The 14,141-nt window shown below is 42.4% G+C and overlaps 1 protein-coding gene across 1 annotated transcript; it reads right to left on the bottom strand.

Moving 5' to 3' along the window:
- Nucleotides 1–6,705: 6,705 nt before the first annotated feature.
- Nucleotides 6,706–13,880, bottom strand: Cmtm2a (CKLF-like MARVEL transmembrane domain containing 2A). Its single transcript, NM_001013142.1, is given in 5 exon segments — nucleotides 6,706–7,053; nucleotides 9,299–9,378; nucleotides 10,075–10,176; nucleotides 13,355–13,513; nucleotides 13,617–13,880. Coding segments are annotated over 5 exon segments (504 nt in total). The 5' UTR covers nucleotides 13,776–13,880; the 3' UTR covers nucleotides 6,706–7,049.
- Between the last annotated feature and the right edge of the window lie 261 nt (nucleotides 13,881–14,141).

The following is a 14,141-nucleotide window of genomic DNA, read 5'->3' as shown; positions in this document are numbered from 1 at the left end:
GACCTTTCATCCTGGGAACACCTTTTTACTGAGTGTTCACGAGAGAGAGAGAGAGAGAGAGAGAGAGAAACTAAAGACATAACAGTTCATAGGTATTTTTTTTCTTTTTAGTATTCCAGAAAACCTTAAAAGTTGGGTACACTCCAATACCATCTCATCAGAAAAACAAGATTTACAGTTTTCACAGCCTTTTCAGTAAAGGGGAAGAAAAGAGGAAATGTGTGTATTTGCCACTTTGCAACAGCTTGCCACAGCAGTCTTAAGTGCTTATCAGGACACTGGGTATTGTGCCTGAAGAGGTCAAAGATATTTACCCAGTACTAATACATGCCTGAAGTGGTCAATTAATACTCTCCATAAGTGTTTTTCTAAAAGTATGGTTTTAACTTTAGTGGCTGCAAAACTTCTCAGACTACACAGAAACTGATCATACAATGCATTGACCAAACTGCATTTTAAAAAGTCTCTATTCTGTACTGAACTGTATTCCCAATTAGCCTAAGAAAAGACATGCCCTTAATACAGGATCTGCTTTGAGCAGAGGTTACAAAGACAGGAAGAATCTGAAGACTGACTGCATGGCTCCCTGGGAACAGAACAGGCTGAGTCCAAGTGACTGTCACACAGCCCTCCCAGTGACCAGTGAGCCTGCTCCCTTTCTATCCATCTATCCACGTGGGTATAACTGCACAAATGCACCTGCCCAGAGTTAAGTAGGAACCCTCTTTACAGGGCACTCTTCCAAACAAATAAATATCTAAATAATGAAAGCGGCAAATCAGAAAACTTGAAAGCAACAGAAACTAGAACCCTCTTCAAAAGCAACAGGATGTTTATGTTAGGTTCACTCCACAAACTTGCTAGTTTTTCTTGAAGTTTGTTCCTAAGGGTTTGATTTTATTTTATTGGGCACAATTAAAGGCTTTTTTATCAAAAAAAGATTGATTATGCTATTAACTCTCATCTAAGGATTTATAAATTGCCCTTTGGGTATGGGTTAAAGTCTAGTTTGCAACAATATTTGGCTTTTTTTCAGCTCTTTTTAAGAACACATATGTGTGTACTTAACTCAAATTCCACTCTATGTATATAACGGGTTTAACTCTGTGTATATGTGCATATAATTTGAATGCTACATTCATAGATAGATAGACAGTTGATAGGTAGGTAGGTAGGTAGATAGATAGATAGATAGATAGATAGATAGATAGATAGATAGATAGATAGAATAGATAGGATAGATAAAGATAGACAGATGATAGACAGACATACAGATGATAGATAGATGAGATAGATAGGATAGATAAAGATAGACAGACAGATAAGATAGATAGATAGATAGATAGATAGATAGATAGATAGATAGATAGATAGATAGATGTACTAGGAAACATGTTTTAAATATTAGAACGATCAGCCACATACCTGCCATGTAACATTACCATCTCAAGATGATTACATGATATGAAGCAGCAATTATAAAATTTCTTAGCCCTAATGAACTGTTTATTATTGTGTCTCTTTTTAGACTAAAAAGGTAACAACGAGTCTCATATTTTAAGTTGATGTGGATTTTTGTGGGAATGCTGTTTCTCCTGCCACCAGCCACCTATGTTCAATTCATCCTCTGGTTTTCTGGCCACTGGATCTAATCTCATAGGGATTCAGATGTTATTTAAGTGTGGATAATTTTGAAGTTGTTCATACTGTTCTACTGCTATTTTATGCTGTTCTACCTTATTGCTAGCTCTGAAAATGTCTAACTGCTCACACTTTACAAACTCAAGCGTGTTTTTAAGTCCAGGATCAAAACAGTAATTGAAAGTCTGTGTTCACCGAATCTTGAGTCATGTGACCTGATTCCATTCTGGAATAAAACCAATGCATGTCTAGTTGCCATCTTTGCTAAGGGCTGAAAAGGTGGCGCCGTAGCTTCACCTCCATCTTGATTAAAGGCAGTCACATGGCTGGCAGCCATCTCTGTTATGGGATGTCATGGCTTCACCTCCATCTTGCTTAAGGGCAGGAACATGTGACATGAGCAGATCAGAGAAGCAGGTCTCCAAAGATACTTTAAAATTGAGATACCATTTTGTATGATTTCTGTACTGTCTTGACAAATTGTTTACAATGTTGCTCTATGTTTTCACTTTTTAAAAGGTGCTTTAAATATTATTTTAGAGGTTTACAACATTAAAAAAATTAAAGATCACTGCCACAGAAACATGTTTGGCCTTGGTTTTGTTTAAGTTATTAAGATCTAATATAGCACTAGATTTTTATAAGCTATAAATTTTTATAATGATATATACTATATGAAGATCAGAAAATTCCTAGTCTCTTTCTGGACTATGTGTACAGTCACCCTAACCCTAACCCTAACCCTAACCCTAACCCTAACCCTAACCCTAACCCTAACCCTAACCCTAACCCTAACCCTAACATAGATTGAAGAGTTTTGTTCTGATCCTAGAAGAGCTTCAACTCAAAGTGGTGATTTTTAAGGTCCTATCCTAACAGGTTCTAGTCTCAAAAGCTACTATAATTTTAATAATGAAAGCTAATAGTGGGTAACCTTATGAATGATATCTTTAATATGTTCAGGATTATATTTAAAGTCATGCTAAGAACTGATACAGTTAATTACAAGGATAAGCTTATTTGACTTCCTGTTTTATGTTTGCTGGGTACAATTTAGAGCAAATAACTAGAAACAAACAGATTGTTTAACTCAGGTATACTGAATAGGTACTAGCTTTCAGTCTTGTCAGGAATCTTCTGGATATGGCATTAAATATTTATTTAAACTTACTATGACACAGACTCCAAAATACTAACAGTGATCACCACCCCCCTCCAAGGTCTCTAAAAAGATATAGGCACAGTGATAAAGGACTCCATCTGGATTTTGGTACACCAACCACTGGGCACTTGTCTTGCCCACTGCCAGGGCCCAGCCTGAACTGTGGACAAACAGGATACCCAGAGTGTTAATTGTCTCATGTTGCTTAAGACAAGGTAAAGTTATCTCTCCCATGTTCCTCTTCCACAGGAAAGAACCTGATAGCCAGACTGTCTCTGCCCACATTATGATGGAAACCATGGGAGCCTGGGAAAACTGTCTAGGTTGCAAACTATGGACTAATTTCTCTCATTTTAACTAGTATATGGCATTTGGATTATAATTTACCCTTCTCAGGTCATACTCACAGCTAAGCTAACTGTAGCTTGACAGCTAGAGAACAACAGGCAACTAGCTGCTTATCCCCGAGGTAATCCACCACCATGTTAGTCAATTCATTAGCTAGTTAAAGCTACCAGATCTCTGCCTCCTGTAATTATTTTCTTCTCCCTCCCAAGTGGGATTGAAGCATCCTCACTTGGGCTCTTCTTGTTCTTTAGTTCAATGGATTGTATCCTAGGTATTCTGTATTTTTTTGGCTAATATCCACTTATTAGTGAGTACATACCATGCATGTCCTTTTCGGTCTGAGTTACCTTACTCAGGATGATATTTTCTAGTTCCATCCATTTGCCTGACAAACTCCTAATGTCCTCATTCTTAACAGCTGAATAGTATTGCATTGTGTAAATGAACTACATGTTCTGTATCTGTTCTTCCGTTGTGGGACATCTGGGTTGTTTCCAGCTTCTGGCTATCACAGATAAGGTTGCTACTGGGTAGGAGAGGGGAAGGGGAGGGGAAAAGGGGATCAGTCATGAGAGAGAGGCCTGGGGGCCAGTAGAATGAATGGAAACAGGCAACCTCAGGGATGTGAGATTGGGGGGACCCTCTAGAAGGTACCAGAGACCTGGGAGGTGAAAGAATCTCAGAACTCAAAGGGAGGGATCTTAGATGAAATGCCCTACAGTGGGGAGAGGGAACTTGTAAAGTCCACCTTCAGTAAGAACATCAAGTGGAGGGGTGGGGTTCCCATCCCACAGTCAAAACTCTGCCCCAGAATTGTTCCTGTCCAAAAGAACTGCAGGAAAAAAAATGGAGAAGAGACTGAGGGAAAGGCAGTCTAGTGACCAGCCCAACTTGGGATCCATCTCAAGGGGAGGCTCCAAAACCTGACTTTATTACTGATGCTATGGCGTGCTTACAGACAGGAGCCTAGCATGGCTGTCCTCTGAAAGGCCCAACAAGCAGCTGAGACTGCTGCAGATACTTATATCCAACCATTGAACTGAAGTCAGGGACCTCTGTGGTTGAATTAGGGAAAGAAGCTGAGGAGGAGGGCGACCCTATAGGAAGACCAGCAGACTCAACTAACCCAGACCACTGAGATCTCCAACCAGGCATCGAACACTAGCTAGTCCAAGGCCCCCAACACATACACAGCAGAGGACTTCCTGGTCTGGGAGAAGACATGCCCCAGGGAGTAGGGAGGCCTCCAGAGGGCAGGGGAGAGAGGACATCCTCTTGGAGACCTGGAGGGGGCAGGGGTGGGTGGGTGAGGAACTGTGGGAGAGTGGACTGGGAGGGGGTAATAACTGGACTGTAAAAAATAAAAGTAGATAAAATAAAAAAATTTAAAAACAAAATTACCAGATCTCTTGCTAGAAAAGCAAATAGGTATGCCTTGCTCACAGGCTTAGTAAGAAAAGAGAAGCAGGCTACAGTAGCTTTTTGCTATTCCTTTAAAGAAACTCACTTCCCAGTGACTTCTTTCGGTGATCAACCACCTGTGTCTCATAACTGAATAAGAAAAATTTAAAATTTATATAGGGTCTGGAGATATGAAAGCTTAAGTTATGAGGATCTAAAAAAGTGTTTTGAGGATCTCAGAAAATGTTTCGAGGTTGGTAAATGCAAGCTATGAATGTTGGGAGGATGTGAAAAACTTAGGTGGTAAGAGGAAAGTGATTTAAGGCACATAAAAGATGAAAAATGCTTCAGTTTTCTTCCCCTCGCTATGTTACTGTTGTATTAGGACTTTGAAAGTCCAGAGTTTAAACACTGTGGGAGGTGCCATTCCTGGGCTGGTAGTCTTTGGTTCTGGTAGTGGAGTTCTGATCAATTATTAGCTTAATGCTGGTAAAACATTCTGCTATATGATCAACTATCATAGTTACAAGTTCAAGATTTTAACTTTCCTTTGGTCATCTTTTAAGTAGAGACTTAAAAATGTTTCTCATTGTGCTAAATGTATGTACACTCAGTCTTCTGGATAGAAGGGGAAAGCCCCTCTTGACCTTCTGCTCCACGAAAGATTTTTGTCTTCCCTAACCACACTTTAAATAGCGTCTTAGGGTTTCTATTCCTGCACAAACACCATGACCAAGAAGCAAGTTGGGGAGGAAAGGGTTTATTTGGCTTACACTTCTATATCACTGTTCATCATTGAAGGGAGTCAGGACAAGAACTCATACAGGGCAGGAACTTGGAGGCAAGAGATGATGCAGAGTCCAGGGAGGAATGCTGCTTACTGGTTTGCTTCCCCTGGCTTGCTCAGCTTGCTTTCTTATAGAACCAAAGACTACCAGCCCAGGAATGGCACCTCCCACAATGGGTTAGGCCCTCCCACCTTGGTCACTAATTGAGAAAATACCTTACAACTCACTCATGGAGGTGTTTTCTCAAGGGAGGCTCCTTCCTCTATGATAACTCCAGCTTGTGTCAAGTTGACACACAAAACCATCCAGTACAAATAGTGTTCACGCTTTAAACAAATTTATTTTTTTTATAAATTTAAAAAGATTCTTTTAAGCTTCAGGGAATTCATGGACCCACCTCTCATGGGTCAAATGAACTCTACCTGGATAAATACCCCTGTTGATTAATAGCATAAGTTTTCTACCTATTGTCTATTCCAGAGGGTGGGATTCCTCCCCCTTTCCCTGGTTTTGGTACTCCCCTATGCCAACTACCAAGACCATGGGCCCAAAGGTTTCAAATATATACCTACGGGGGAAAAAACCTTTTCCCTAACCTACTCAACTTTATATTTTCTGCCTCTAATATGTATATATAGCCTCCTGACAAATCCAGGTGTTTACTCAAAATCTGCATCCAGGACAGCTCTAGAGTAGCTACCCACAGGTGCTCCAGTCTAGCCTCACAGACTGTTCCAGCTGGAACCGCACAGTATGACCTCACTCCTGACCACCATTACCACTTCCTAGCTCCTCATTTCAATTGAGCAAAAAGGGAGGAATGTTAGTTTGCAGGTGATTCCCTTAGGCTCTTCCCAGGGAGGAACCTAACACCAGCATCATCACCTGCATTACCAACAGAGCTAGGAGCAGCAGAGGTAGCATTCTCTCTCTCTCTCTCTCTCTCTCTCTCTCTCTCTCTCTCTCTCTCTCTCTCTCTCTCCTTCTTCTTCTTCTTCTCCTCCCTCTCTCCTTCCTCCTCCACCTTCTTCCTCTTCCTCCTCTCCTCTCCACACCTCTCTCTCTCTCTCTCTCTCTCTCTCTCTCTCTCTCTCTCTCTCTCTCTCTCTCTCTCTCTCTCCCTCCCCTAACCTGTTCCTGATCAGTCTCTCTTCCTCTCTTTCTGTCCCCTCTTCCCTGCTCCCTTTTCTTCAGGTCTTCATTCCCCTCCATTGCCGCAAATAAACCTCCCTCATACCAGGTCTGTTTTGTGGTGTTTATTTCTTAGTTGCACACTTTGGTATGGGTCTTCCAGGTACCCTCGCTGGCCACCAGATTATATTTCATAACATTTACAGTTAAGAGAAAGGTCAGCCACACCTACTGGTAGATACAGTAAAGATAATTTATGTTCTGTGGGTATCCTGAATCCCTGAGAGCCTTCCCCAAGTACATCATGGACTGTTTAGCAGTGAGCAGAGATCACCTTAAAAGATTTAGGAGTACCACGTAGTTGACTAAGGTGTCTTATGACAGGAAAGGTAGTTAAGGCTTAACGTTGAAGTTTCTCAATTACAAGCAAAGGCCAAAGAGCTATCTCACCATCTTGTCAAGTCTGCACATATATAAGGCTATGAGAAAGAGAATGATGGTGACTTCAAGTCCAGTGATAACGATATATGGTTCATGGGCTTGTGCCATGATGAAAAAGGTCATAGAGGCCACAGTTATTACCTAAAAGGAGAAAACAGAGACATAGTCATCGGTCATACAAGTCTAATCTATAGAAACAATCAGTTTATGGGAAGGTGTGTGCCTGTGCGGTACTGGGGGGTGGATTCAGGGTCTCAGGTATGTGAGTGCTGTACCATGACTTAACACATATCCCTAGCCACAAAATGAGGTCTAAAAACAGTAAGATTTCTGCCATACATTGTAGACTTGAGAGACATGGCTAACATGTGGAACTGATTCCTGCTTGCGGTTTAGAAGACTAAGTGACCTGTTTCAAGTGCAGCTAATCACTCCACTGTGTTTCTCAGGCCTGTCCCTTCCGAGTATCTCCCTTCTCCCTCAGTCTGCCCTCCTCTGACAGCTCTTCTCTTCATCTTCCTATAAGCACATCTAGGTTGTCTTCTGTAAAACCTCCTCCCAAAGCCCTTTCCTCTCTTCCCCAGACAAGCCCTGTTCTGTTCTGCTTGTTTTTTGTTTGTTTGTTTGTTTGTTTGTTTTCTGCTTCTTGCTACTTCTCAAAAACATCTACATCCTGGCTGCCTAGAATTCTTCATCGTCTGCTCCCTCACAATTCTTTAACTCTTAGTAATCTGCAATCTACTATTAAACTTCAGTTGAATGCTGCCATGAGGGGAAAGATGAAGGGGAGAGTGGGAGTGGAAGAGGGGGAGGACATGGGTAGAAACATTGTCAGAAGAAAACTAAATCTATATGCATTTTCATGCAATTCCTCTTACTAAATACATTTAGTGTGGGAAGAACCTAAATGATACCTGTTAAAGAATGGATAGAGAACATGTGACTAGAGCTCGGATGTAGCTCAGTGAGAGGTGTGAGAGGTCCCTAACTTAACACATGTAAACGCATTTGTTAATCCCCAGAGACACATGGACACGCACATGCATACACATACCACATACATACACACACAGCCACACACATGCTCTGGAACACACAGGCATGCACAGACACACACAGGTGCACACACTCATGTACACACACACAAGTGCACACATGCATGAAGGGCAGGGGAACAGGTCTATCCATGTAGATTGTTGTCTGTAAGCAGGTGAGGGTGGGTGAAAGACAAGGCTAGAGCCTGTGATTGGACAGTAGAAAAGGAGGACAGGCTGAGAGTTTTGGAGAGGCAGGAGAGAGTACTGAGAGAGGGAAGGAAGGAAGGAAGGAAGGAAGGAAGGAAGGAAGGAAGGAAGGAAGGAAGGAAGGAAGGAAGGAAGAAGGAAGGAAGGAAGGGAGGGAGGGAGGAAGGAAGGGAGGAAGGAAGGAAGATGGAGGAAGAGAAGGACGACCCAGATCCATGTGGCTTTAAACAGTCACAGGTAGCTATGAATATCATTTAAGGGAGGGATTATTACAGGACAATTTGTCCAATAAGTGGCTCTGAGTTCTTTTGGCATTTTGTGGGGTGAGAATTTACTGATATAAATCTGACTGATAAATTACAAGCCTCCAGAGTTTTGATTTTACTGGCTTAGAGGGGTTTGTGACAGGTAACCATGAGATGAGTGCTTGCTGCATGGGGCAGCGAGATCACTGGGGCTGGAGAGTAGCTGGCACTAGCATGGGATGGTACCTTTTTTATATATTATTTAATGCAACATATTCACATAATGGAATGCTAGTGAAAAGAATGAAGTATTAATACGGATATATATTGACATATGACTCTCATGATTATGATGGATGAAAGATGACAAATGAGTTCACAGTAGGCTATTTATAGGACATTCTAAGAAATAAAAGCTCATCTGCTGTTACAACAAAAGCTGTATTTATAGAAAGCAGAAGTAAACTTTATAGAAAATACACAAATTACAGAAAACAGATGAGTGGACCCCTGGGGTTGGAGTAGGCAGGAAGAAGGAATTAACAAGGGCATGAGGAACATTTTAGGGGTTTGGGTGCCAATCAAGTGCCACTTCACAGACGCACTCTGGGAAATATATTATTGAGTAATTTTGTTGTGCAAACTATCATAGAAATATAGACACCAAGATGGCGCTGATATCACCAGGTGACATCATCTCATGGGACCGCTGTTGTATGGGCAATCAGTCTATGACTAAGGTTTGCCATGTATGGCTGTTTTAAATATGCTGCTTATGGTGGATAACTTCACAGGTGTATATCTATGTCTAGTCGGTCAAATGACAACCACGATGGAAATGCAAGTGTCTTTTCCCATCAACTATGATAACACAACCTTCACTATTTCATATAATACCTCATCTGAAGGCCTCTGAAGTGTGGGAGTTGAAGAAAAATATCGAGGAAACAAGAGATTGCAGCAACTCCCATGAAGATCTAGGAAAGCAAATGGCTGTTCATTATTTGGGGGTCATACGTACGAGGAACTCACAGAGGCCCTCCCTTGTCTTTTATCAGACTTGATGCACAGTGTACCCCTCAAACTTCCCAATCCTGGACCCTAGGTCTGCCATCTGTCGTTTTGTGCCCAACGGCCCCACATCTTTTTTCCTTTCTTCTTTATACATACATGAATGTCACAGATAGCGGGATGAATTTCCAAAACACCACCTGTTTTCTTTTTAAACTGTGTCTTGATCATTAAAAATTTGCAGGGGTTGGGGATTTAGCTCAGCGGTAGAGCGCTTGCCTAGCGATCGCAAGGCCCTGGGTTCAGTTCCCAGCTCAAAAAAAAAAAAAAAAAAAAAAAAAAAGGAAAGGAAAAAAAAGAAAAAAAAATTTGCTATGACTCCAAGCTTTATGTATTCGTTCATTTGAGATATAACCTCATACACCCCAGAATGGCATTGAAATCACGTTTAAGCCAAAGATGGCTTTGAACTTCTGATCCTCTGCTTCTATCTCCTTCGTGCAACACTATAAACAAACATGAGGCACCACGGTAGGTTTTTGCAGTATGGTAAATCAAGCAAGGCTAGCATTCTACAGGATGAGCTCCCTCCCAGCGCCTGACTCTAGGATTTATTTGACAGTGATTTAAGAAAATCCACAGCTAAGCAGAAAACACCTTACCATAGCAGTTAAGTAGGGCTTTGGCAATGTTCGTCTAGCCTTGAAAGCAAAGAATACAGAGCCTGCGAGGAACACACAGGAGAACAGGCTGTTCAATAGATCCTGAAAGTGGGAGAGAGAGAAGTTGGTCTTAGAGAGCTGTGACCCGTCCACCCTGGAAACAGCACGATCTCCTCCACGGAACCATTTTCAAATGCCTCCCTCTCTCTGATCATTTAACATAAAACATATAAAGGCAAATGAACTTCTGACCAGGCAGGTCAACCAGTCACTCCATGCTGGCTCCTGTGAGTGGAGCACAAAGTCTAAACTTAACTGGCACAGCCCTCAGGAGACACGAGATACCATCTGGTCTACATAATCAGCTATCTGGTGCCCATCAATAATCATGTAAGTGAATGCATAGCCAGGTCACTTCCTGGCACCTCTGTTGGGCTCCTCCCCTCATCATCTCTGTTCTCTCCTCTCAGGGCCTTTCATGAGCAGTGTTGCTGGCAGGACATTCTTTCCCTCTGACTTAGCACTGGGAGCCTTGCAGCTCCCTCTTACCCCAGCCCCTGCCTCACCCCTGGACCACCTTCTGTGATGGCTTGTTCCTTTATTAACTCTTTTTCCCTTGGGGCATCTGGTCTTCTCTTACTGCATACAACCTTTCTTCTCCCAACACAGAATGTATGGGTGGTGATAAAATAAAGAGAATAAAAAGCAAAACAAAGCCCAGAATTTCTATGTGTTTGTACCCATTGTCCCATTTTTTTTTATTTTTTTCAGAAGGTCTAAATATTAATTTGTTTTTAATTTTAGGGGGATGTACAATCTTCTTGCCAATATCCCTACATACTCTCATTGAATATTCTGTCCAATTGTATTTTAAAAGAAAAGAGTTTAATTTATATTTTATGTGTATAAGTGTGTTGCCTATAAAGAATGGAGTCCTAACAAATCTGCTCAGTGCCCAAGGAGGCCAGGAGAGAACACTGGCTTCATGGGAGTTAGACTTCCTGCAGTTTGGGAGCTGCTTGGGTGCTGGGACCCTAACCCAGCTCCCCTGCAGGAGCAGCCAGTGCTCTGAACTGCTTCACCATGACTCCAGCTCCTGCCCTAGTCTTCTTCTTCAATGCCACCTCTGTCTTACACAAGTCACAGGATGTATAGAAGTCTGGATTCTCTGAGTCTGCATTAGTCTGCTCAGCACACCATTATGAAATGCTATCGACTAGGTACCTCAAACAACACATGCTCATCTTCTCAGCGTTCTTGGGGTGGGAGGACCAAGATCCATGGACCAGAAAACCCGGTTTCTGCTGAGAGTCTTCTGCCTGGCTGGAGACAGCTGTCCTTCCCTCTCTATCCTCATATGACCTTTCATTGGACAGAAGATGCTACTGTCTCTTCTTGTAATGATATTAATAATCGTTTTACATCAGGGTCCCCACTCAGTGTTTTCTCTTTTCTCTTTCTGGCTCCCTCAAAGGCCCAGTCTCAGGATATGAATTCACGGAGGACACAAACATTCAACTTGTAACAATTCCATTAGTTAAATCCTGCTCTAGCCCCAAAGCTTTGTGGTAAATCAGGTGTCTTTTAATTAACTCATGGTAGTTATAAACAACTATGGCTTCATTATATTTTCCTACATGTATATAAAGTATTTCAAACATGTTCCAGGCCCTTCTCCCTGTCACCTTCTCTTTGTGCTTCTTATTCTGGATTCTCTGCTCCTCTCAACTATCCCCACCTTCTCCTCTTTTGTGTGTGTGTGTGTGTGTGTGTGTGTGTGTGTGTGTGTGTGTGTGTGTGTGTGCCCACTTGGGCCTTCATGCTCGTATGCAAGCCTGGGCCCCAGTGAGTAGTTCACTGTGGTTGGTTTGGGAGCATGGATGGGGATTTGTATACAGAAGCAAGGCATCTTACCAATGGCTACAAGCTGAAGAAAATGTCTGTTCTTTCTGCATCAATCCTGTGACTACATACAAATCTTTTAGGTTAGCCCCTGAACCTTCCATGGAGGGTGTTAATGGGCCAGATCGAGTGTATAGAACCACAGCTATTGTGAATTCAGGAGTATAACAGCTTCGTCAGTCACCTCTGTGCACCAGAGCTCATCCGTCGGCAGTTGTGTCTGCCATCTCTACGGTAAGAACTTCCTACCTGGGATTGCAGCAGATTTCCCAACTCATTAGGTTTCCCTTGATATCCATTCACCAGATTTCATAATCTTGTCATAAAGCTGAACTTGTCTTTCAGCAGGTTTATTCTCAGACACGAGGTAGACTCTGCATGGTGTGAAGGTCACATTTTCTCACTGCTCTCTGCTATCGTGCAGCAGCACTGCTGTTTGGGCCCCAGAAACCTTAGTCACTCATTTGGACCAATTGTGGCTGCAGATTCCTCTGTGTTCTCTCTGAAGAGACTCATGTTACATGGGAGCAATCCTTATTTCTCCGCCCCACTCTGCATACACCTGCACATTCTTGTCACATTATACTCAGATTTCAGTTCAATAAGAGACAGGGTCAGCAGGATTGATAAAGAAAGGCTTCACTAAGAAATGCAATGCCGGGTAGACACCTCTTACTATGATCAGATGAATCCTTGAAGCCCAGTTTGTCAGGATTCTTACAAAAGCTATTATTGATCATTACCAAATAGTTTTCTGGCAACTTATATTTTTTTTGTCAATATAGTAGAGTACAAGTGTATTGATAGAGTTTGAAGACAAAACCATCTTTACATCCCTGATGGATGATGCTTCTCTGTGATAGGCTGCTCCGATGTGCTGCTTGATTTGGTGTGCTAACATTTTATTGAACATTCTAGTCTCTATTTTCAATGTAAGGAAGACCTATGTTTATTTTTATCCTAACATCTGCTTTCAAGGTGGAATCCCTATCACACAGAATATTATACAACCTTTAAAAAGAGAGAAAGAGGAAAGGGAGACCAAGGAAATGGAATGGAAAGACAAGAAGTGAATCTTACATGTGGGATTCTTTTAGCATCTGACAAAAACAACATTTCAAACAAGTGGGGGAAAGATGAATTAATTATAAAGGAATAACAGGGTTATGTTGTTGTCAAATTATTTACTTAATGATTAAGATAAGGCAGAAATGGTGCACCCCCAAGGCACCCAAACAGATCAAATCACTTAAATGCAAGAAATAATTAAAAAAATATGTTTGTGGGTAAGTCCTCTTCAACCCAGCTTCCCAGCCTAAGCCCAAGTTCCAGGTGTAAGAATGTGACTCACAGCACCTTCACCACAGTCGTTACTTACTGTCATAGGCCAGAAGATGAAGGTAATGTACCGGTTGATGGCAAAGGTATTAAGGAAGATGAAGAATATGTAGATTGCCACTTCCATACTGAGGACCAGGACCAGAACAGGATGTGGGAGCATTGATTCAAAGTAGTCTAGTGCAGTGATTATGCAGCCCTGGGTGGAAAAAAATTAATACACGTGACCTACTGCAAGCACTCTCACCTATTTCCGAGGTCCTCTCCCATCCCAACAACACCTCAATTCCAATCCAATATACCAAAGTTATAAGCTTTGTAACGGCGTGTCCCGACAGCCAGAACTGTTTATTGCCCTCTTTCAGTTCAAACAGATAGCGTCGAATCCCTTTTTTGGGGGTCGTGTCCTCCTTGCGCTGAGCTCCTTTGGGCCGAAATGCATACCTTATTCCTGATGCCATGGTTGTTAAAAGCAGTTCTTAACTCCCTACCGCCCACCCTTGCCTGCAGTCCCCGAACAGGCCCAGCTCAAGAGAGAGCCGGGTGCCTCCAGACCTGTTCAAGGGAGGCTCTCAACTGACCACTAGAACTACAGAATTCCAACGCTTGCTCTTCCTTGGCGCGAGCCCACCTCATCTCGTGCACCAGCAAGGTCTCCTCTGTCCAGCGGGAACCAGGCAGTCCGTGCACCCACGCTCACTGAGCCCCACTGGTCCTAGCCAGGCCTTCCTTGAAAAGGAGTAACTGGCTTCTGGCTGTTGCTCCCACTCCCTGGGGTGCTTTCCCTCCAGACCTCCTGGGTCAACCTTGAGTGGAAGTATAACTCG

The sequence above is a fragment of the Rattus norvegicus genome, chromosome 19, assembly GCF_021556685.1.
Source record: "Rattus norvegicus strain SHRSP/BbbUtx chromosome 19, alternate assembly SHRSP_T2T, whole genome shotgun sequence".
Classification (NCBI taxonomy): domain Eukaryota; kingdom Metazoa; phylum Chordata; class Mammalia; order Rodentia; family Muridae; genus Rattus; species Rattus norvegicus.
Note: the sequence above shows the minus strand (reverse complement) of the source record. Positions and strands in the feature narration are given on the sequence as shown.